Source organism: Miscanthus floridulus, chromosome 19 (genome assembly GCF_019320115.1).
Source record: "Miscanthus floridulus cultivar M001 chromosome 19, ASM1932011v1, whole genome shotgun sequence".
Classification (NCBI taxonomy): domain Eukaryota; kingdom Viridiplantae; phylum Streptophyta; class Magnoliopsida; order Poales; family Poaceae; genus Miscanthus; species Miscanthus floridulus.
In genome coordinates, this window is record NC_089598.1 from 106,659,928 (window position 1) to 106,685,451 (window position 25,524).

Consider the following 25,524-nt stretch of genomic DNA (forward strand, 5'->3'; position numbering starts at 1 on the left):
GTTAGTGATGCCTTAGCTGTCTGTTAGTTGGTGTCTCTGCCCAACGGCTACTGCGGCAGGCTTTTGCTGCAGGGAACCTTTAGTCCCGGTTGGAGCTACCAACCGGGACTAAAGGTTCACTTTTACTCCTGGTTTGTACCTCCAACCGGGAGTAAAAGTCTACTCCCGGCTGGAGACTCTGTCCGGGACTAGAAATGGACATTTAGTCCTGGTTTCTGTATACAACCGGAACTAAAGTTCCCCTCCTATATACCCCTTGTTCCTCCCCGAGTCTGAGCCACTTTGAGCTCAGTGTTCTTACTTCATCGTCGGCCTCTCTTCTTTGGTGATCATAGGATTTTTTCCATTCCTCCATCGATTCTTCGGTTCTAAAGGTTACCAACTTTATACTCTTATATTTCATCAGTAGCTTATTTCATTTTATGGACTAGATATATGTGGTTTTTTATGGTAGATTTTTTTTTATTTGTAAGCCATTTAAGCTCAAAATCACTTTAAAGTTTGCATATTTGGACGAAGAAAGGTTAAAGTAGTTATTCAAAACTAGTATTCAGCTTTCATTTCTAGCATGCATAGCCCACTTCATGCTTTAGAGATATAGAGAATTTTAGAGTTTTTTTAATTTTATTTGTTTATAAAATGAGAAATTTATATTATATTAAAAATGAGTATAGAGAGTAGATGACAACTGCTTCCGGGTCCTCGGCCTCTCATCGTGTTACAAAGCGACTGAGGTCGGACCTCCCTCTCATTGCATGCGGCAAATGTGAGGAGAAGATTGTGATGGAGTACCGGGTGAGGAAGGAGTGTCCCAACAAGGGCCGTATCTTCTACAAGTGTTCGGATCGCAAAGTGAGTTATTTTGTCGCATTTGATGATTATGGTTAATTTATACTTATTTTTATGATGCTTGTGATTAAAGTTCTAATTTTTTGTTTTAATTTTAGTGGGACGGCACTGGATGTTCAGGCTGGTACTGGGAGGAAGAGTATGTTGAACACGTGCAAAACTCTCTTGCACAAGCGGTTACGGCGGCTGATGAGGCAGTGATCCTGCGGAAGAAGCCCATAGATATTGAACAAACGCATGATCTGTCTGTTTTAGTTGGGATTAATTGCGAAATCCTTATGCTGCTGAAGTACATTTTAGCTTTAGTTTTTTTAGTGATAGTTAGGATTGTCTACATTGTAGCGAGACTTTCATAAATTAATACCTTGCGTGGTGACATGCATGTCATATAATTAACTAATTATGTTCTAGGTTTTAATATGGTATGTATGTCATGTAATGCAGATGAGACGGTATTGGATGTACAATGCTGATCGTCGCTCCCAAGAGTTCAGTGAGGACATGCATTCTTTTTTACGTGTGGCCGAGGCAAACAAACACGATGGTTTCATGTGCTGCCCATGTGTCATATGTAAGAATTTGAAGGAATATGCTAGCTCAAGGAGTCTTCATTCACACTTGTTGAAGTCGGGTTTCATGCCAAACTATATTTATTGGACGAAGCACGGAGAAACCAGAGTTGTAATGAAAGAAGATAAAGAAGAACAATGGGACGATGATGACATTATTGCTGAATATGGGGCCTTCAATGATACTGCAATGGGGGAAGCTGAAGAAGAGGTAGGGGCAGAAGATGAGCCCGTTGATGATCTTGGTCAGGCCATTCATGGCGCACAAAGAGAATGCGAAAGTGAAAAGGAGAAGATCAAGTTCGAGCGCATGCTAGAGGATCATAAGAAATTGCTATACCCAACTTGTGATGCGGGGCAGAAAAAGTTGGGTACCACACTGGAATTGCTACAATGGAAGGCAAAGAATGGTGTATCTGACAAGGGATTTGGGGAGTTACTGAAAATCCAAAAGAAGATGCTTCCGAAGGATAACGAATTGCCCGCCACTACGTACGAAGCAAAATAGGTAGTCTGCCCTTTGGGATTAGAAATCCAGAAGATACATGCATGTCCTAATGACTGCATCCTCTACTGTGGCGAGGAGTACGAGAAGTTAGATGCATGCCCGGTATGTCATGCATCGCGGTATAAGATCAGGCGAGATGACCCTGGTGATGTTGAGGACAAACGTCCCACGAAGAAAATCCCTGCCAAGATTATGTGGTATGCTCCTATAATACCACGCTTGAAACGTCTGTTCAGAAATAAAGACCATGCAAAGTTGTTGCGATGGCACAAAGAAGACCATAAGGTAGACAATATGTTGAGACACCCTGCTGATGGGTCCCAGTGGAGAGCAATCGATAGAGAATTTCTAGAGTTTGCAAATGACGCAAGAAACTTAAGGTTTGCTTTAAGTATGAATAGTATGAATCCTTTCGGGGAGCAGAGCAGTAGTCATAGCACTTGGCCTGTTACTCTATGTATCTACAACCTTCCTCCCTGGTTATGCATGAAGCGTAAGTTTATTATGATGCCAGTGCTCATCCAAGGCCCAAGGCAACCTGGCAACGACATCGATGTGTACCTGAGGCCACTAGTTGAAGAACTTCTACTTTTGTGGAATAGACCAGGTGTACGTGTGTGGGATGAGCACAAACAGGAGCACTTTGACCTACGAGCATTGTTGCTTATAACAATCAATGATTGACCTGCTCTAAGTAATCTTTCAGGACAATCAAACAAAGGATATAATGCGTGCACGTACTGTTTCGATGACATTAAAGGTATATTCTTGAAAAAATGTCAAAAAGTCGTGTACCTTGGCCATCGTCGATTTCTTCCTGTGAATCACCCCCTAAGAAAAAAGGCAAGCATTTTAAAGGTAAGGCAGACCACCAGACCAAGCCGGGCAACCGAACTGGTGAGGATGTACTCAATATGGTCAAGGATGTGAAAGTAGTATTTAAAAAGGCACATGGCAGCGAACCTGTTCCGAATGACGCCGACAGTCATGCACCCATATGGAAGAAGAAGTCCATATTTTGGGAGCTACCCTATTGGCAAGTCCTAGAGGTCCGTAGCGCGATCGATGTGATGCACCTGACGAAGAATCTTTGTGTAAACCTGTTAGGCTTCATGGGTGTGTATGGGAAGCCTAAGGACACACTTGAAGCACGACAGGACCAGCGGTGTTTGAAAGAACGAGACAACCTGCATCTAGAAAAGACAGATGATGGACGCCATTACTTAAGTCCTACCAGCTACACTCTTAGCAAAGAAGAGAAGGAAAGCATGTTTGAATGCCTAGCAAGCATCAAGGTACCATCTGAATATAAAGGGTATAATAAATGTGCCAGAGAAGAAATTCCTAAACTTAAAGTCCCATGACTGCCACGTGCTCATAACACAATTGCTTCCCATTGCATTAAGAGGAATTCTACCTCCAAATGTACGTCTAGCCACCGTGAAGCTATATGCATTCCTAAATATAATTTCTCAGAAGGCAATTGATCCAATGGATCTAGCTAAACTACAGAATGATGTGGTTCAATATCTTGTTAGCTTTGAGTTGGTGTTCCCTCCTTCCTTCTTTAATATCATGACACACCTCCTAGTTCACCTAGTCAAGGAGATTAATATTCTCTGTAACACCCCGGTGTTACGATTTTTTTAGCGCCGCGATTTAGGCCTAAGTAAAACGTTCGAAACAAGTTTATCAAATTCTTGATTTAAAATATACGGGAAGCGATGAACGAAGTTGTGTAAATTAGTAGACCGTTATAAAAGTTACGACGAATGAACGTGCTCCAAAGCCAAGTGCTGTTACGATGATATATATATAAGAGTGCCTGAGCCTGAAGCACAGGGTCCTGTTTCCAAGTCAACTCATGTCAATTTCGTCTCGATGTTCTTGTTTTAATGAAAGTTGGCCGAACTTGCTGCAGTGCCGTCCTTCTTGTCCCCGCTGTGCCGACAGTCCCTGCAGGTGTCATCTTTTAAGTGTCTTTTCATTTGCAGTGCTGAAATCGCTATGTGTCCTATAGCGCTGGCTTTTACTGAGTAGTAAGTGTTCAGGCGTGTGTGTACGATGTCGCATGCTTCTGGCTCCTTTTTATTTATTTTTACTACCGTGGAGAAGGCGCCTCAACTCAAGTCTGCATGTTCGGTCTTGTCGCTGCCTCTGTGGTGGGTCGCTGGTCTGGACTGCGCCTGTGCCGAGCCAGCATCCGATTTGACTGTGCCCAATCGCCTAGCCCATTTCTCACGCCCTCCCGGCCACTGCTGTCTCCTCTCGCTAGCACGCGGCTCTGCCTTATCTCCTTTAGTTCCTCGCTCGAGCGCGCGCAAGTTCTCTGCATTGCCTGCTCGTTCCGCGCTGGACCGCAGCCGCAGCATCCGCAGCCGTCGAGCCCCTAGTTCCACGCCGAAACCACAGCTTCCCCGAGTTGCCCCGCTCTTCCTTCCCCGTTTTTCCCCTTGCTCAAGGCCGAAGCTTCGCCTCCCCTCCTCTTCTGGCCCTGCGTGTGCGACCGCCATGGCCGCGCCCGAGCCGCAGCCGCGCCTTCCCTAGCTCCTCCACGCTCTTGCCGCCATGGCTGCGCCCATCGCCGTCAGCTGCGCTGCGAGTGGAGCTCCTCGACCGCGCCTGCCGTCCTTGCTCGATGGCCGCACCACAGTAGCCACCGCCTCGCCTCCCATGCCCCACGCGCCCGTGTTTTCCCTACCAGGCCGTAGCGCATCGCCGATCCAACTACGCCAAGCTCGGTCACCCCGTCCGCTGTCTGCTGCACCACCGTCCGCCTGGTGCCGGCCATCCCCGTGCTAGCGCGAGCGCGCCTACGCCCCGGTCCCCGCGCTAGACCGCTCCGCCTCTGGCTCACGCTCACCGTCGGCGAGCTCTGCAGCCGCAGTGCCTCGCCCCGCCCGTGACAAGCGTGCTGCTCCCCCGCGTCTTCCCAGCGCTCACGCTGCTCATCTAGCCGTAGCACCTCACCACCGCATGACACGGCCTTGCGCTAGTCCCCGTTCCCGTCACCTTTGCCACAACACCTCTGTCATCGGCGTTGCCCCCATCTTCACGTACGCGCGCTCTGCGCTTTGGCATAGCCAGGCTCCCTCTCCCTCTGCTGGCCATGCCGCCATGCCGTGCCTCACTCCCGTCGGTGTCGGCTCTTCCCAGCACCAGCTCACGCGAGCACCGCGGCTCGCTCTGATCAGCTGCTACTTCCGAGCACGCGGACGGGTTTCGCCGCCGGCCGGTACTCCCTCTGCTCCGTGCACGCTGTCTCTGGGAAGGAGGAAGGTGAGACGGGTGATAAATCCAAGAAAGATTTTGTACGAGGTTCTTTCCGCAAAGTACTTGACTCAAGTAAATAGTGTTGTTGGACCTTGTCGTAATTTAAGGAAAGTTTAGTGGCCTTCTCGCGTATGTGCCGCGCCTTGCCCCGCTCCTGGGCCATTGCTTGGCCGCTTGGGCAGGAGTCGGCCGCGCGCCCCCGCTGGGCCGGCCTATTTTCCGCGCGTGGACTGGCCGCTCAGTCGCCTGGGCCGCTGCACCGTGTTGGGCCATGCTCGCCCCTGGGCCGCGCGTCTGCTGGGCCAGTTGTGGCCGACGGCCCCTTTTCCTTTTCGATTTATAGAGCGATTTCTAATTTAGCTGATAAAGTAAACTTGTAAAATCAATATATAATGGTATAGGAATCCAAAAATTATAAAACCAGTTTTGTTGCGTTTCTAAAATCGTGAACTACCTGTTAGTGACTTTGTTCACAAAGTTTGATAATATTTTTGGGAGCTATATAATTAATTTAAGATACTTAACATTATAGAAATGTAAACTTGTAGGAACGGTTATGGTAAATTGGTAATAGTGTTGGATCTAAAATTTGTACGGTAGGCTCCTAGCAATATTAGGTACTCATTGTAGTTTTTGTAGCTCCTGAATAATTAGTTTGCGAAATAAATAATAATGTCCTATTGCGAATAGAGAAACACCGTTGGTTTATATAACTATAAGAATTGTTGAGAAATAATGTCTTATCCGACAACATGGATATGTAGCCTAAGTACGGTCGTCGTTAGATCTAGCTTGTTAATGTGAGCGGCGTAAAGCGTATTTATACGAGTCACGATTGCAGTCAATTACTTATATCTTTGCATGGCATTACATTGCATATCATAATAGGGACATCGGTGGATCACGGAGTCGTCGGGAGTTGCTGGAGGAATGGTGCTTTTGGAGATCATGTCGCCATGATGGAAAGCTAACTTCTGATTATATTTTACCCAGGCAAGCCTCGGTGCACAACCCCTACTTTTCTGCAGTTTAAAATTATATATGTGCATTAAGTTTTAAGGAGTTGAATGAAACCCACTTGCTTATATATCTTTATCCTATGAGTCTTACTAGTATGACAGGATTGTGCAGATTGCTATGCTACAGGACTCCGGTAGAAGTCGAGTGATTGCCTGTCACTCGCGAGAGATAGGAAATATATTATTGGATTACTATCACTTGGAAAATATGAAAATGGTGGAAAGGAAAATGGTGACCAGGCAGGGATGTGGTTTGGGTATTGGTGGGTGTAAGAAGTTGTGTCGCCGCGGAGGCGGGTCATAGCTTGGTTACACCGTTTCTCCCTGTCTGGTCGATTAAGGACCAATCGTGCATATGACTCTAGGTAGGTCACAGACTTATTATCTCGAGCACATACTTGTGTATGGGCACTTGGAAGACTTGTTGCCCTCTTGTCGTGGATTCGACTCTTTCCGGACCGACTGTTAGGGTTTGTTTTTGGTGGAGGAGGTCCTTGCACCGCGCTAAGTCTGGGACTCAGGGGCGGGGGCTTAGAGTCCCAGTTTGGACGGGGACCTGGACACCCGGGACAGGAGAGTGATGGGTTGGTCCTGCTTGTGCTCGGGGTACAAGCGGGGCGTGTGTTTTCGTGGTACCCAACTGGGGGTATTGATTCACGAATCGCCGGGCTATCCGGTACGGCTTGTCTACGGTTTAGCATCGTAGTAAGAACTGAAAGATGGAAGATGGATAAAGGAAATCTGATTGCTTACCACCTGCTTGAAAGTAGCACAGGTGCTTACATAGAATGGTTAGTTAATGAACCAATGCGGCTTTTAATAAAAATCGAATATAAGGACTCACGTTTAGTAATGCTTCCTGCAAATGCAATGAACCCACAAGCCAAATAGCTTTGCATATCCTTGGAGTCTTTTCTTTTCTCCTATCAGGTAAGTCTTGCTGAGTACAATTGAGTATTCAGGGTTTTATTCCCCCTGTTGTAGGTGACAGGTGGATGCTAGAGCTGACTCTTGTGTGTGGATTCCTCCTGATGGGCTCAGAGAGGATTTCCTTTATGTTGCGATCATAGTTTTTATCTATAACTCTCATCAAATGTTTTTATAAATAGAAGTTCTATAATATGTTGTCATAGCTTATTTATCCATGCTTCATCCTGTCATGAATAGATATTTATTTCCACTGTAATTCTAATCACACGCTTATATTCCGCAGTTCAATTAAATTGTTCATACTCTGATAATATGATTACATTCTGCTGTTATATTAATAAATATTATACTCTGATGTTGTATTAAAAGTGATGTAAGAAATGGTTAAGAATGATGTAAGCTTTATTCTCTCATTTGTGATCCTGATGGCAAAAATATAGATTTTTGGGTTCTCCCTTGGGGTGTGCCCGACGGAACCGAGTAATTTAGTGTTCTCCCTCGAGTGCTTAGTGTCTAATGGAAGACGAGCATTCCTATGAGGCATTAGATTAGGCGGTTCTGTCACATTCTCGGTCCTGTGTTCCTGCACAACATGTTCCCCTTTGAGAGGTTCATGGGAGTCCTAAAGAAATATGTTCACAACCATGCTTGACCAGAAGAAAGCATCGCCAAGGGCTATGGAACAGAGGAGGTCATTGAGTTTTGTGTTGACTTTATTCTCGACCTTGACCCGATTGGTGTTTCTGAATCGTGACACGAGGGGAGACTAAGTGGAAAGGGGACACTAGGGAAGAAACCATATATTAGTATGCAGGACAATTATTTTAATAAAGCACACTACATATTTCTGCAAAACTCCTCTTTGTTGGATCCGTATATCGAGACACATAAAGAGTTGCTCCGATCCGAGTTTCAAGGGAAGTCTGAAGCTTGGATTACGCGTCAGCACATGGAAACTTTTAGCGACTGGTTGCGAAAAGAATGTCAGGGTGATGAGAGTATTGATGAGCAACTTTATTTGTTGGCTAGGCAGCCATCGTGGCATATCCTCACATACAAAGGGTATGAGATAAATGAGAATACATTTTACACAGTAGCCCAAGATAAAAGGAGCACCAACCAAAACAGTGGTGTTCGCATAGATGCCACCGACCCTAATGGAAATAAGCAAACAGATTACGGCCGCATAGAGGAGATATGGGAACTAAACTATACACCTACTTTTAAGGTACCTTTGTTTAAGTGCCAATGGGTAAAGACGACTGGAGGCGGGGTAGCAGTCGACAACCAGTACGGAATGACAACCGTAGACCTCAACAATATTGGGTATAAAGATGAACCGTTCATCCTTGCCAAGGATGTGAATCAGGTGTTCTATGTCAAGGACATGGCTATAAAACCGAAGAGAGGAAACAACAACAACGACCCAATCAATGAGCCAAAGCGCCACATAGTTCTTTCAGGGAGAAGAAACATCATCAGAATTGAAGACAAGTCAGACATATCAGAAGATTATGAAAAAGATGACTGAATTCCACCCTTCACAGTGACAAAAGACCCAAGCATCCAGTTAAATGATGAGGACACTCTATGGTTACGACGCGATCATAACCAAGGGATATATGTTAAGAAAAAGTTCACTACTGTGCCCGCTTGATATATATAGTGATGTATTAGACCAATTATGTAATAATTGTGACATCAGATTTTATTATCGTGTTTTCATATTTTCTACGGTTCAAATGAATTTTCTGCTAGACGGTGGATTTCCCATGGAGAATGTGTGATGAAAAACCAAATGATGAACGTTAATAAGATGTGAAAACTAATTTCCTATCGAAAACAATAGTTTTAATGATTTTAATTAAGTAGTATATTTTTGCATGGTGTAAATTGTAATTATTATTTACACTATATCAAATATTTATACAATAAAGCAAAAGAGTTTAGTTTATAAATTTTTATTGCATATAATAATGCAAAACCAAGTCAAAGAATTTTTTTATAATTTTTTTGGATAATATTTTATTTATTAGGCAATTAATAACTCTCTGCATATTTATATAAAAGAGATATATAAAAAAAGGAAAAAACTTACTTTACTCCCGGGTGGATCAACCACCCGGGACTAAAGGTGGTGCTTTACCTTTAGTCCCGGGTGTATACACTAGCCAGGACAGATCCCCCTTTACTCCCGAGTGGATCAACCACCCGGGACTAAAGATAGAGCTACAGTTTTTGCAGCCCGCCCAAATACCCTTTACTCCCAGGTCGTGGGTACACCCAGGACTAAAGCTCAGACCTTTAGTCCCGATTGTAATAATAACACGGGACTAAAGATTCTTTAGTTCCGGTTGGTAGCTCCAACCGAGACTAAAGGTATCCCTTTATAACCCACGTCCTAGTTCTCTTCCTCTCTGTCTCCGCCACGCCGTCACCTCATCTTCTCCACTAGATTGATCTAGCAGTGCAGCCGCTCCCAGGCGACCACCCTACCCTCGCCTCGTCAGCGCGCCTCTTCTCCAGCCGGCCAGCGTGCTTCTTCTTCGGCCAGCCAGCACGCCTCGCTCGTCCTCACTGGAGCGCACGCCGTCCTCATCCTCGGCCCCAACCTCGCTCATGCTCACCGGAGCGCGCCGAGCCTTCACCACGCTGCCTCACCGGAGCTCGCCCGAGCCATCCCCCCGCGCGCTGCCTCACCGGAGGGCGGCCGAGTCTTCCCCGCGCTGCCACACCGAAGCTCACCCGAGCCTTCTCTGAGCGCGCTGCCTCACCGGCCGAGCCATCTCCAAGCTTGTAATTAGTTTCGATCTCTTGTATGTGCCTGTCTTGTATGTGCCTGTCTGTTGCGTGTTTGAGCCTTCTCCGAGCGCGCTGCCGATTGACTCGTGCTGCCTGTCTTGTATGCGATGCCGAGCCTCACCGGCCGAGCATTGTATGTTTGAGCGTGTTTGAATTTCTGTAAAATGCGACGTGCGGGACGGTGGAGAACTCATGCTGCTGATTGACTCCACGCGGCTGCGGTGCCCAGCGGTGTGGCTCGTTTCCATCGATAGCGCCAGGCAGGCGTCAGTCATCGTCATTCAGCTCTGCTGGTCATGGTTTTGCGGTTGCATTGCTATCTTGTGCACTTCATTCGTAGAATCAGAGCCCGAACAGCCGGCCCGACAGTTTTTGTTTCGTTGCTGCAGTCCATGGTGCAATGCAACACAATGACAATTGACAATGCGTTGCTAGGTCAAAATATGGCCGTTTCGACTCTGCGACTAAACATTTTATTTTAACTTTTTATGAAATGAAAAACTTAGAAAATAGTTAGAAAATTGTAGAAAATCCGTACTAGTTGAAATTGTGGACCGTGATCAGCTCGGTGAGCATGTTCTCTGCCGAGCGGTAACGGACATTAAGGAGGAGCTTTGATTCTACGAGGGAGAGCGGCAACGGTCGTGGAAGACCGTGTTCCCTTCCTCGTAGAATCGGAGCTCTTCCTTGGCCACGTACGGTGCTGTCTGGTGGAGAAATGCTCGCCGAGATGATCACGTAAGCAAGGTCAACTAGTACGGATAGTTATTTATTGAAACATGTTTTTGAGCTATAATTTGATGGATATTTAATAACTTTAGACCTACAAATGTCATCTGTAAATGTTACTATCCTCGGCAACCTAAACGCCCGTAAGCTCGCCGATATCGAGCAGGTCACTTAGAATTATTTTTTTCATGAAATGAAATACTTAGAATTCATGCCTTTTATTTTTTAGAATTAATTTTTCCATGAAATGTAAAACTTAGAAAATAGTTAGAAAATTGTAGAAAATTCGTACTAGTTGAACTTGCGGACGGTGTTCATCTCGGCGAGCATGTTCTCTGCCGAGCGGTAACGGATGTCAAGGAGGAGCTTTGATTCTACGAGGGAGAGCGACAACGGTCGTGGAAGACCATGTTCCCTTCCTCGCAGAATCAGAGCTCTTCCTTGGCCAAGTATGGTGCCGTTCGGTGGAGAAATGCTCACTGAGATGATCACGTAAGCAAGGTCAACTAGTACGGATGGTTATTTATTGAAACATGTTTTATTTTTTATAAATATATCTAGTGGAGTAAAAGCTAGATGGCTGCCCCGAGAGACAACATGGATAAAGAAATGATGAATATTATCAACACTGGCACTCAATTTGCCGATGATGACCAGCAGGATATAGATGACGGGAGTCAATACCTGGCTCTTGAAGAAAACCAAGAAAATATTATGCAAGAAAATACTGGCGAGGTATATATATATTTGAATATTGTATATATATTTGAATATCTGTCATCTATTATGTGTACACATGATATTTATTTATTCTTTTTTTATACGTAGCCCTCTAGATCGACGACCACAACGGCGAAAAGCAAAAATATTCGAGGCCCGAAAAAGCCATTGGAGGGGCGCTACATAATATCGGAATTCAATATCGAGACAGGCGAATCACTTGGTCCACATGCAAGAAAATTCGTGCAACACTGTGGGTACCTTGTAAGGGACAGACTTCCGATCAGTGCCCGTGAATAGAAGCAAAAGATCAACGAGCCTCATGTTAGTTTTATCTCTGATCTTGATAAGAATTTAATTTAGGATGATATCCTTCAACATTTCACATTGCTAGCGGATGATTATGATGATATCAACGATCGTGAATTGAAGGAGCTAGTTCAAAAGTGGGCTATGAAGAAGATGGCCACACAATTTCAGACTTGGAAGAAATCCCTATACACGAAATACGTCAAGAAGAACCTAACGCCCAATTTCAATACTAGTGGCCCGCTCGTGAAGTTGAGGCCCTACTGGAATGATTTTGTACAGTACAAGACATCAAAAGAGGGTGAGGAATAGGTCAGAAGGAACCAAGAGAATGCCCGACAGAAGGTATACCACCATGGCATGGGATCTGGTGGCTACGTGACTGCCATTTCCAAGTGGGAAAAAATGGAAGCAGACATTCTTGCCAAGGGTATCACACCAGAATCACTCAATTGGTCCAAACGCGCGAAGAATTGATTTGTCGCTCATGGGGGAAAACTGGACCTAGAGACCAGGAAGCTGGTTCATGGCCTAAAACTCGAAAGAGCAACACAAAGATTATCTTATGCTCTACAAGCTAAAGCTATTGGTGCGTTCAGGCCCAATAGAGAGAATGATGAACTGACATATGCCATCAGGACTGCTGAACACAATGGCCAAACAAGAGGTCTAGGATGGAACATTTCTTGGGAGCATGGTTTCCCTAACGACAGAGATACCTATAGAAGCCGACAAAGAAGGAAGGATGAGGAAGCAGCGTGGATCAGCAAGTTGGAGGAATATGTTCGTGAGTCACAGGAGACATTGCTTCAAGCACAAGAGCACGAAAAAAACATGCAAGCTAGAATGCAAGACGAAATCATAAAGCAAGTGCAAATAGCAATGAGTGCCCAAAGGCAGGCATCAGATGCAGGAATCAACATTAATATTAGCCCCCTGATCAGTTGAAAAATAGCTGCACTTCCACAGAGTTGTCAAATCAAGATGACGCAATACTACATTTCCCTGTGGATGACATCACTGCACTATTTATATCATGTGAGCTACATATTCTAAAAGAGAATGCCACAATCATAGTGGCTCTCAGTGTTTTTTCTCCTCCAGATCCTACCAAGACATCAAGAATCCATGGGGCAATAATACCACCTGGATATGTTAGCGTCTCAGTGGATAGAGTTAACAAAGGTTTTAGTGATCTGGCTCTTGACATTCCAGGAGGTGATGGGGAGAAGACTCTAGAAGAAGCAGAGAAGACATTCATACTATGGCGCAAGCGCTACATCATTATTCCCGGGGTCTCTAGTCCACCGCCGCTTCCTCAATTGTCAGACAATAAGTGCGGACATAAGTGAACAAAAAAAATTTCACTAATTTTCTATTGACATGCATGATTAAAAATAATAATTTCTTATACCTAATTATTCTTTTTTGTACTCACACTGCAGGGTCTCCATCAACCTAAGTCCAATTATCCAATCTCCAGATCATCATAGTGCTCCGGGAAATCAGGTGGCAACGCCGCCACCGCCGCCACCTCCAAGGAGGTCTCCAACGCCTCCAAAGAGGTCTCCAATGGCTTCCCCACCTCCCTTGATGACTAAGAAGAAGCTAGCTCCTAAGAGGTCCACCCCGTAAACAAAGCCATTGGCCCACCAGCTGGCAAAGAAGAAAGCCACATCTAATCCAATTATTCTCCAAAAACTGTCTTACGAGAAAAGTGAAAAGGAATTAAATGTTGCAGTACAAAAAGATGTGGACAGTTTCTTCAAAAAAGTAAAAAAGCAACGAAAAGCGAGGGAGAACCCAGAGAAACCGTACTTCTACCTACCTCCAGATCTTCTAAGAAAGAAGGTGGACCAGAAAAAGCGGGAATCTCAAAAGACCCTACCAAAATCGGACTACGACCGCTCTCTCACCAAGTCATTTGAGGCGGTGTAGAAAAAGGCTAGACCAGGGAAAGGTGTTGCACAACTCAGACAACAATCACAACAATCAGTCCTCCCTCTTGTCGTTCGTAATGAATATGGTTCGAACTTAGACTTAGACGTCGATTTTGAGGAGTTGGCTCGGTTTTACGAGGAAACTGGTTTGGACCTTGCCCAAATGCTCGCTGAAGGACCATCTGCTTCGAAAGTGGATCCTTGGAAGAAACTTGAACATGGAAAGAGTCTATGCAACCCTGAGGCCTTAGGTGATCTGGATACGCAAATGTACCTGCTAAACAAGTGGTACATGATGGCGTGTGAACGGGGAGAGGCCTTTGTTCATGTCAGAGTTAGAAACCAACGATACTTCCATGACGATGATGTTATATATGTCGAGTTTGTAGAATTACACCAACTATGCCATTGAACTCTCTTGACAAAAGTCTCATTAGCTGCTATTGTCTGTAAGTGTGATTATTTTCTACTATTAAAGTGTATATATATAAAGCTACATGTATATATATAAATTATATATCCTCACACTATATTTTTATATATGCAGATATAAGATGATAGAACTCAGAAAGAGAAAGGATAATGATGTTGGTTTCATTGATCCAAATGTCGTATTCAAACACCCTAACCCTCCGCCTCAATGGAAAGCTAAACTCGAGAAAAATCTCATGAGGTTCTTAGTGAACCAACAAAACAAGAACATACTCTTCCCCTACAACTTCAAGTGAGTGTTAAATAATTAATGTCGATCATATGAACATTTGTTTAATTATTTGCTTACTAGCTAAGCTATCTCCCATATATATATATATATATATATATATATATATATATATATATATATATATATATATATATATATATATATATATATATATATATATGTTGACTCTAGTTAATGTCAATCATATTTGTGTATAAAAATATATGCAGCAATCACTGGATATTGATGGTTATCGATATGGCCAATAGTCGCTTGAACATATTAGACTCGTTAAGAAAAGAGCAAACAGAGTACCAAGACATGATAGATATTATCCAAGGGTAATTTGATCTCTCTAGCAACTATATATATCCCGATCTCTTAACTGCAACAATTATTAAAGGCTAAATTAATTTTTTATTTTATTAGGCGCAGTGTTTGGAAAAGTTTCACTGAGGAACACCACATGAAACATTGCAAAGCGCCACTGGATGTAATCGCACACAAAGTAAGTACTAGCTATATATATATATATATATATATATATATATATATATATATATATATATATATATATATATATATATATATAATTCAATTAACACCATGCATGCTTTCAATTCACCGGATCTTTTTTCTCGTAAAAGTGGGTTCTGAGACAAGAACAGGGGAACAACTACTGCGGATACTATATTTGCGAGTTCATCATGCCGTACGCAAAAAGAACTCCTAAAGAGATCCTCAAAGTATGTTATATAAATATATTCATGTATTCACAATTTCTTTTGTTGCTCATATATATAAGTAATCACATGACCAACACACACACACACACACACATATATATATATATATATATATATATATATATATATATATATATATATATATATATATATATATATATATATATATATATATATATATATACTTTTCCTTTAACTTTTATTGAAGACTCTATGGTTGAAGGAAAAAGTCATACGACGTGACCAACTGAAAGCAATTCAAGAGACCATAGCAGGATTTCTTAATGACCAGGTCCTCAACCCCGTCGGCGAGTTCTACAATGATATCAATGAAACATGGAAGCCAAACCAAATTGAGTGAATTTGTTATCCCAATGATATGATAGAATATACAATGCAAGCTTTATTTGTAATATATATATATATATATATATATATATATATATATATATATATATATATATATATATATATAAATATAATATTATATGTACATAAAAATAACATACAATATATGTATATGCATATAATATATATGTTAGTTTCATACTTTAGTTTGTACAAAATATTCGAACATTATAAACGTGTAGAATGCGTATATTACTAGTAGCGTAGAATGCGTATTCGAAAACCAAAACGAATCATCAATTGAAAATAGAAACAAAATGAAAAAAAGGAAACATTTAGTCCTGGTCGGTAATACCAACCGGGACTAAAGGGCCGCCCCACGTGGCCAGGCCGGGAGGCCTCTTTAGTTCCGGTTGGTAAGACCAACCGGAACTAAAGGGGTACACCTTTAGTCCCGGGCGAGAAGCCGGGACTAAAGGATGTGCCCTTTAACCCCGGATTCGTGCTCCCGGTTTGGGAAACCGGGACTGAAGGGGTTTCCCAACCGGAAGTAAAGCCCGTTTCTGTACTGTGCCAGTACCATAAAACCGATTAAATGTTAACCGTGATCATTACAAAACAGTACGAATCGGTAACATTCGTACGAATTGGTTCTTCAAATGTCACTACAACACGACAGTCAAACACCCAAAAGCATCTGTAGATTTCTTTCCACTCTTTTGCCAGTCACAGCCTCTCGAATGCATTCTGGTGGTTGGGCTTTATTCTCCTTAGATCCTAGGAGTTGGCATATCATGTTACTCCTCTGTCCTTTGCTTGATTCCTGTCATATTGTTTAAATGTACCTCAATATTTTTGTTTATTGGATCATTTGTAATTATCATGTGGCCTTATACAATAGTCAAGTTACCTTAGTCAATATCCTTGTCAATACTTCCCCGTCGAAGTACCTTGCATAAAACATTGTTTATAGACCAGAGTCATTGCTGCATTTTGAAAAGGAACGCGTATTAGCATTGGTTAATTGCACATATTTTAGACACAATTGCTACTTGTACATAGATAGGTCACCTGTCACAGTTGGCCCCTTTTACTTCAATATTCTCAGTCCCCCAGTTCTCCATATTTTCTTCTGGAAACGGGAAGAAATGCTCCTTGCAATACTTCATTGTTTGTGCATTTTTGTTATTGCTCCATAGTGTTTTTTCTTCAAGAAAGCATCTCCTTTTGTCATGCTAGCTGGATCCAAAACAATTATATTTCTTCTCTTAAAATCCCACACCTATGAGCACCAAGTCCAATCTACCATCAGTATTGCAATAACCTAGTACAATATAAATTAAGCATCAGCACCACTGCAATCTATTTCAACTTTTATTTATTCTCTATGTTCTTACCAGCCTGCATTCTCCCACAATGTATGAAATGTGATCACCCAAAAACAGCTTCTCCACCATGCTTGAGTCGAAGTTAATTTCAGGATTCAACGCTGCAACCTGTTTTTTACATAGAAAGACATGGGCTTTGTGATTTATAGGATTCACAAAAAAATCGTAGTTATATCCGTTGGCAAACATCTTACCGCAAAGTCGGTTTGCAGGTAATGCCTCCACCTCTTCTCGCTCCATTTTTCATACATCTCATCATCCATGTGCTGGTACATTCTTATCAATCCATCGACTACGTCTATCGTGAACTCATTACTCGTTTTCACAACTCTCTGAATAATCCTCCCTAGCTCCTATCTATAGTAGTGACGGTTTTTCATGCATGTACCATATCCTACAAAAAGAAATTTCTGTTAATATTCATGGATATTAACACTGATCATTTAATACAATATGCAGACCAGGCACTTACATATCATTTTCTTCATCGTCAACTGCATTCATAGCCTTTTGTAGTCCAAATACGTTCTCCAAACTAGAGTGTCTATGTGTCATGTTTATCACGAATGGAGATACCCCAAATCTTGATATATCTTCAATCTCTGTGATGTCTACCTCCATATCATTTATAGACATAGTATTGTTCCTACCATACTGAACAATTTCATTCTGGTGATCTTTCCTGATTGAAATTGGTGTGGGGCAGAAGTCATACATGTTCTTTTCCTCTGGTATACCATCATCCGAAGTATCAGAATAGTCACCAATAACCATACATTATCATAATACTAACTGAAAAACTAATGTTTTATTAGAGGACCCACCTTCCGGATGCTCTAGGTCGTGCGATCCATCCACAAGTTCCAATTGAAGACCATGTAAATCGACATAAGAGCTCTCTCCTGGTGAGTTAATGGCTTCGTAGCATTCCATTTGTTTGGTTGCCCCACCCGCCCACTCAGGTACTCAACCAATTGGTTGCCTTCCATGCTCATTCTTGATATTGGTGAGTGATTTAAGTCCGCATCATCCACCAATCCTTTAGAGATGAGAATAATGTTATGTTGTTACCCTAACCGTAATGTACTTTCAGAACAATACAAAGATTTGCTGAATGATCTACAAGAAGTACCTGAACTTGAGTTTGATACTGACACGTAGCTGCATGACACAGCTTCACCTGATTTATACCCTATATCAAGGTCCAACATTTCAGAAGCCAATTGGTTTTTGTTGGCCCCTGGATCTCCGGCACGGATGAGCCGATCACTCACCGGCGTTGCCGATCACACACTATAGCTAGAGGTAGAAGAAGGGAGGAAGAATATAGCGCACACACATAGCACAAGCACCAGCGTTAGCCGGAGCTCTACAGAGGAGATGCCAAAACTGAAGTCACTCGCTTTACTGAGTTGTAGTGGGAAACTATATATACAACTCTACCCATCTAATCCTAGTACACAGACATGTCAGACTGTCATGCTACTACAGTGACTATATGTGGCAGCAGGGCTGACTTTGGCGCCTGCCCCTGCTGTGGCTACAGTGCGGCAGGTGAGCCTTTCGGCACCTGCCCCTGCAGCGGCTACAGTGCAGCAGCAGAGGAGCCCTTTCGGCGCCTATCCCTACCGTGCATACAGAGGTGAACAACAGATTATTTAACAATTCTTCCCATAATCCTGCTGCTAACCTTTGAACCTCCTCTATGCCGATCATCTTCTTCAGCTCCGTGAACCGAAGATGGCCGAGCGGCTTGGTGAGAAAGTCCATGAGTTGTCGACCAGTTTCGATGAACTCGATGACGATCTGCCCTCCATCGACACAGTCCCTGAGGAAGTGGAACTTGATGTCGATGTGTTTGCTTCGGTCGTGGAGAACCGGATTCTTCGCGAGGGCGATGGCGGGTTGGTTGTCCACCATCAGTGCTGGTGGGTGAGCTTCCACACCGGTCAGCTCGCCCAGCAGCTGGCGCAGCCACACAGCTTGGCACGCCGATGTGTCCGCCGTCACGTACTCTGCCTCGTACGTGGACAGCGCTACCACCTTCTGCTTCAGCGACAGCCATGAGATTGGAGCCGACCCGAGGAAGACGAGCACGGCAGAGGTGCTCCGCAGTCCGTCGATGTCCCCCACCATGTCTGCATTGTGTGGCCTCTTCCCTTCTAAAAGGCTGTAGAAAAACAGGGATACAGTGCACAGGAACATGAGTACAAACAACATGTTCACTAATTCATTTGCTCCAACCAAATATGAAATACCCGATCTTCCGTTTCTATTTTTTCATAGTTCCGTTGTTCAATATTTGTGTTTTTGTGGCAACTAGCAATCAAGTTGTTTTACTTTTTATTTTGTAAACTTACACAATGGAGGGGACAAAGACATTAATAATCCTTTTTTTCTTGGTCCTACGCCTATTATACATCTAAGCCAACCTTTTGTTTCTGTATAAGTGCAAATGTGTAATGAGAAGTTGTAGAAGAATCATAATTAGTAGGAAGTAGGAATGACAGCCAACAATGGAAATGTTTGTGACAACTCGAATCAGTTTAATTTGTTGCACACAATTATATGTGGAACAGAGATATGTCTACTAAATCATGTACTTTGTTGTTGATTTTTGTGAACTATCCATATGTAGACAAGGTTTAATACTTTTAGGTGCTTAACTAGTGGCCTTACGCGTGGAAATTCACCAGCTGCATGCAGGTACACCACCTCACGTGGAAATGCTATGACACTAAACAAAAGGGACATAAGAGGATAGAGGTGCCGTCGTGGATGAGCCGTCGAGTAGGTGCGTTCCTTGCCGGTGATCGGTCCGCTCATGTTGCCACATGCGGACATGAAAAAATAAAGAATTTGTTTAGCATTGCTCCATTTCACCAAAATCAGCTCTGCTCCATGAGCCTTTACCATGGAGCAGGTTTCCGAAGTACCCTTTTATGTACTCCACAAAAGATTTGAAGTTGGTCCCATAACTTCACCTTTTTTGAAGCAAAGTTAATGAAGTTGTCTTTGTTCAGCTAGTAAAATTAGGAGCAAAGCTGAAAAAGTTAGAGCCGAATCTCAAAGTCCAAAGAAATTAAAGGGGATTGGATGACTTGATGAGTTCGGCTTAGTCTTGTTTCGGCCTTGTTCGTTTCTTCCTCAAACCAAACGGTCGGAGAGGATAGAGGGAATTTTGACTGGTAGGTGATTAAACTCCTTTAGTTTGATGTAAAACTAACGAGGCCGAAGTCACATCCTGCCCTTTTTTTTCAAATCAAGTAAAACATTTTTTCTGCAAGATGATCGTGATGTGCCAAACTTTTCTCAATTCAATTTCCTGCGTCCTTTTAACTTTTCCCTTTCGCTCACGGCGTGACGTATGATGGAGACAAATTGTAGCGACCTCAGGCGTTGTCGTATAGAAGCCGGCGGTCCGAGAAAGGAACGTGTGCACAGTGTCTTTTACCGGCTACGACGGCTGTACAGTACAGTGCTAGTATGTATACGACCGATCGAGTAACCGACTGTTTCTTTTCGGGACGCGGTAAACACACGGCATCCTATAAAACATATATCTACGAATATCCAACTTATAAGTATCAATCGTCGTGTAGTATTTCTAAAATTTTATAATGTCCACTTGAACTTATCCTATAAAACAAACGCATACACACGCTACTAGCTAGAACTAAATACAACAGAGGGGGTGTTTGGTTCCTCCTACTAAACTTTAGTCGATGTCCCATCGAATATTTAGATATATGTACGAAGTATTAAATATAGACTAATTACGAAATTAATTGCACAGTTTACGACTAATTTGCGAGACGAATCTTTTAAGCCTAATTAGTCCATGATTTGACAATGTGGTGCTACAATAAACATGTGTTAATGACGAATTAATTAGGCTTAATAAATTCGTCTCGTGGAGTACTGATGGATTCTGTAATTTTGTTTTTTTATTAGTATCTGAACACTCCATGCGGCACCCTCACGTCACACCTTCTAAATTTTAGTAACTGTATCCCAAACACTCCCCCCACACATGCACTGACACGCCGTTGACAATTTCATAGAGCACCAAGAGTCAACGACGTTAACATGCACAGAAACTGAGCGTCTCAGCCGGTGCAACAACCATTCTTAGCCTTCAGGGTTTTAAATATATATAGACAGCAAAATAAAAAAAATCTTAGATAGATACATATGTCTTCAAACAGAATAATAAGACAACTTATTTAGTTATTTATTTTGCAGGGAGCGTAATCTAGGGCAAATGGTTGGGTTGGACAACCTTAGATTGGTTTCCATATATAAAGAAAAAGAAACCTTAAATTGGTTTAAGATTTTCACTATTTGAGCTGGCGATTCGATGTCATGTGGGGGCACTTCCAACTCCCACCATTCACCAACAATTTTTTTTTGAAAAAAAAACATTCCACCAATAATCAATGACGCCGAAAAGTCCAACCCCCAACTTTGCATACCAGTCCTTCACATTTCAAAATACTATGTGCAGAGAAGCTACTTGCGAAACTTTTTTTTTTTTTGGCAAGATCAGCTTCAGGTGTGGTTTATAACCAGGATTATGAATATGGGTGATCCAACTTAAGATAGTTTCGAAGATATATATAATATAACATGTCAATTGTCAATATAGAATATGTGAATGAGATTTACCAAAAGCACACTAGCTACGATAGGTTAATAAGACGCTGAAAGCATATTAACAATAAAAAAATCCAAAATTTGGTTTAGAGCAGCTTACCCAAGGCCGTGAGCGGAGAGATTTTCGGACTATAGATCAATGCATATGCAATCAAGTACTAAATCTGTCCTAAAAATATGTAATTCTAGTTCTGTTCTTAGTTAATTTATCAAAAGTTTTAGAGAAAATAAAATAGCGTCCATATTTATCACACCAAATAGGTATACTAATATTTTATGATATGACAAGTCTAATATTAGTTATTTGACATCATGAATATTAATATTTTTTTATATATGTTTGCTTAAATTTAAAATGACTTGATTCGGTACAATGTTAGAATTGTACGATATTTAGGAACTAGATTTGTATTGTTTAGCACCATTTGAAGGCTGAGTAACCTTTTTAGGAGAGAACGGACCTTCAGCCTAGTGGTTGGAGCTCCTCGGTAGCACCCTATTAGACCAGGTAAAATTAAAAAAAACACAAAAAAATAGGTAGGGGCTCTCTTGCTGACAGTTTTTTTTTAAAAAGTAACCTTGAGGCACGTTTTGGCAATGTTTCTAGTGAGTTTCTAGTGATCATCGCAAGTCGCAAGAATCCAAACTGTTTCACATTACCAAATGCGCCCCAACTTTCCATAGACACACCAAAGCAATGGCAAAATCAAGCACTCTTTATTGGAAGAAGAAGAAAAAGGAAAGAAGAGCATGGCGGAAAATACATAGAAAGACAAGGACCTAACCATAAATGATCCTGCCATTAAACGGTGACTAATTAATCACTAGATTACGACAGTCCTCGAAATGACGGAGTCCTACGCGGAAACGACCGACCTTCCGTTTCTGCGCCACATGTCCACGTCCACCTTCTTCCACACAGCGGCCACGCCACGCCGACTCCGTCCTCAGTTTCTCTTCTCACTCCGCGCTCCGGACCGTTGACGCCGGCAACACCCAGCACCGGAGACTTTGACTTGTGCCCGCCGGTCCTCTTCCTCCCCTCCCCTCCCCTCCCGCCATCTAAACATGTCACGTCCGCTCCAAACCCACCAACTCACCACCACCTTTCTTGCCGCCCCTGCACGCCTCCCCGTGCAGCCGGCCAGCCGTGCTCCACGTCATGGCTCGGCCTCTCTCCAACCACCGCTGCCAGGACCTCCTCGTGGCCGTCACCGTCGTCGCGTCGTTCCTCGTCGCCGCCGGGGACGCGTCCAGCGTCGGGTTCGACCTCCACCACCGCTTCTCGCCGGTGGTCCGGCGGTGGGCGGAGGCCGGGGGCCACCCCTTCGCCGCGCAGGAGTGGCCAGCCCGAGGCTCGCCGGAGTACTACTCCGCGCTGTCCCGCCACGACCGCGCCCTCCTCGCCCGCCGCGCCCTCGCAGGCGGCGCCGACGGGCTCCTCACCTTCGCCGCCGGCAACGACACCGTACAATACATCGGATCGTGCGTACCTCTCGTGGATTTCTCCCCCCCCCCCCCCCCCCCCCCCCCCCCCCCCCCCCCAAAAGCAAAACGAACAAAGCTTGAACCGATCCGTTTTGCAATTGCAGGCTGTACTACGCGGTGGTGGAGGTGGGCACGCCGAACGCGACGTTCCTGGTGGCGCTGGACACCGGCAGCGACCTCTTCTGGGTGCCGTGCGACTGCAAGCAGTGCGCGTCCGTCGCCAACGTCACAGGGCAGGCCGTGACGCGGCTCCGCCCCTACAGCCCGCGGCAGTCGTCGACGAGCAAGCAGGTGACGTGCGACAACGCGCTGTGCGATCGTCCCAACGCCTGCTCCGCCGCGACCAACGGCAGTTGTCCGTACGTGGTCCGGTACGTCTCCGCCAACACCTCCACCTCCGGGGTGCTGGTGCAGGACGTGCTCCACCTCACGCGGGAGCGCCCGGACGCCGCCGCCGCCGGGGAAGCGCTGCAGGCGCCCGTCGTGTTCGGGTGCGGGCAGGTGCAGACGGGCTCGTTCCTGGACGGCGGCGCCTTCGACGGGCTGATGGGGCTCGGCAGGGACAAGGTGTCCGTGCCCAGCGTTCTCGCCGCCAGCGGCCTCGTCGCGTCCGACAGCTTCTCCATGTGCTTCGGCGACGACGGCGTCGGCCGCATCAACTTCGGCGACGCCGGCAGCCGCGGCCAGGGCGAGACGCCCTTCACCGGGCGGAGCACGCTGTACAACGTGAGCTTCACGTCCATCAACGTGGAGACCAAGTCAGTGGCGGCGGAGTTCGCCGCCGTCATAGACTCCGGCACGTCCTACACGTACCTCAGGGACCCGGAGTACACGGAGCTCGCCACCAATGTGAGTCCCTGTCTCTCTATGCTCTTCGAATGTTCGTTGTATTGTTACACTGTTGTTGTCTGGCATCTGAAGTATAGAATCTTTGCCATGAATCCATGATATATTAAAACCGATTAGATAAAGATGATTTTTTCGACCTTACAAAAAAAAGTTTTTCGAGCTCAAGGTCAAGGTCAACTCATGTGTCTGCTGCCTTCGTGTTCATGCAGTTCAACTCGCTGGTCCGCGAGAGGAGAGCCAATTTCAGCAGCGGCTCTGCAGACCCTTTTCCCTTCGAGTACTGCTACAGATTCAGGTAAACAACACGATCCTTTGCCCGTCCGTCCCTCTCCAATTTCTGCTGTTCCACTTTCTAGTCTAGAAACAAAAGTCTCTATTTGTGATTGTTTTGCATCTTCTCAATCTCATCTGCCATCGTTGCGATCGAGCTGCAGCTCTAACCAGACAGAGGTGGTGATTCCGGACGTGAGCCTGACCCTGACGACCAAGGGCGGAGCCCTGTTCCCGGTCACCCAGCCGCTCGTCATCTTGATCGACACGGACACCCGCAGTGCCGTCGGTTACTGCCTGGCGATCATGAAGAATGACCTCGGCATCAACCTCAACATCATCGGCCGTAAGCCAACCCCGTTCCGTTCGACCGACGACACTGACAGTGACCTGCAGTCGATCTGATTGGTTGATGATGCTGATGCGTTTCGTGTTCGTGCTTGATTGCAGAGAACTTCATGACCGGCCTCAAAGTCGTCTTCGACCGGGAGAAGTCCGTCCTAGGCTGGGAGAAGTTCGACTGTGAGATCACGCACCTCTAACCTATGTCTCATGTCACGACGAGTTCTTGCAGAAAGCAAGACGCCAGTCAGCCACCAACTGACACCACAGCTCCTGTCGAATTGTCGATCGTTTTGTTTGCAGGCTACAAGAACGCGAGGGTGGCGGACGCGCCGGACGGGAGTCCGAGCCCGGCCCCGGCGGCGAGGCCGACCAATATCACGCCGCGGCAGAACGACGGTGGCGGCAACGGGTACCCCGGCGCGGCGCCCTTGCCGAGGTCGGCCGGCTCGCGCAACGCCGCTGCCAGCGCGCTGGGAGCGGGAGGCCTCTCGCTGCTGATGCTGGCGGCTGCGGCGCTCGTCTGACGGCGATGACTGGATTGAATTGTTCACGCCGGCCACGGCGGCTGCCTGCTGTGCTTGTGTACAGACTACGGAGTACGGACATAGATACTGCTCGATTTTGGTTCAGAGTTCAGACTTCAGATACATAGATCATTCATGGTAGCTTTATGGGATGGGATATAGGATACAGTTTTGCTGATTGATGTGGATGAGATGGTATTACTCATTTACTCGGTGGTCAATGATGAAAGGCATTCTGTATTCTGAGTTTCTGATACGTTTTGTGAATATATACCAATAAAAGTACAGTCTGTATTTGCGATGTTTTAAGTTCCGACAATGCTTAGGCAAAACTGTACGCTAGTGCAGGCAATCAGGCATTGCACCCTTTGTGATCTAAATTCAGTTTAAATGTTTAACATGCTAGTACCATTAGTGGTTAACTGGCAATCAGGCATCTGCAAAACGAGCAGGTGTAGGTCAGGATACAGAGGAGAAAGAAAGTTGAAGGGAACAATCTTCATTTCTGAAGTCGGTGTTGTTTTTCATCTGAACCCAAAACTAAACTTGAGTTTTATCT

The 25,524-nt window shown here is 44.5% G+C and overlaps 1 protein-coding gene across 1 annotated transcript; it reads left to right on the forward strand.

Annotated features, from left to right (window-relative positions):
• Window positions 1–22,583: 22,583 nt before the first annotated feature.
• On the forward strand, window positions 22,584–25,336 carry LOC136528545 (aspartyl protease family protein 1-like). Its single transcript, XM_066521519.1, has 6 exons — window positions 22,584–22,974; window positions 23,082–23,826; window positions 24,036–24,121; window positions 24,261–24,442; window positions 24,547–24,618; window positions 24,742–25,336. The coding sequence occupies exons 1-6, from the start codon at window positions 22,652–22,654 to the stop codon at window positions 24,963–24,965; spliced, it is 1,632 nt and encodes a 543-aa protein (XP_066377616.1). The 5' UTR covers window positions 22,584–22,651; the 3' UTR covers window positions 24,966–25,336.
• The last annotated feature ends 188 nt before the right edge of the window (window positions 25,337–25,524 follow it).

Excerpts from the sequence above, each read along its gene's own strand:
- LOC136528545 (XM_066521519.1), top strand. The coding sequence starts at position 22,652 with ATGGCTCGGCCTCTCTCCAACCACCGCTGCCAGGACCTCCTCGTGGCC. Across the intron at positions 23,827-24,035 it reads ACACGGAGCTCGCCACCAAT|TTCAACTCGCTGGTCCGCGA; the intron begins GTGAGTCCCTGT and ends GTGTTCATGCAG. Across the intron at positions 24,122-24,260 it reads GAGTACTGCTACAGATTCAG|CTCTAACCAGACAGAGGTGG; the intron begins GTAAACAACACG and ends ATCGAGCTGCAG.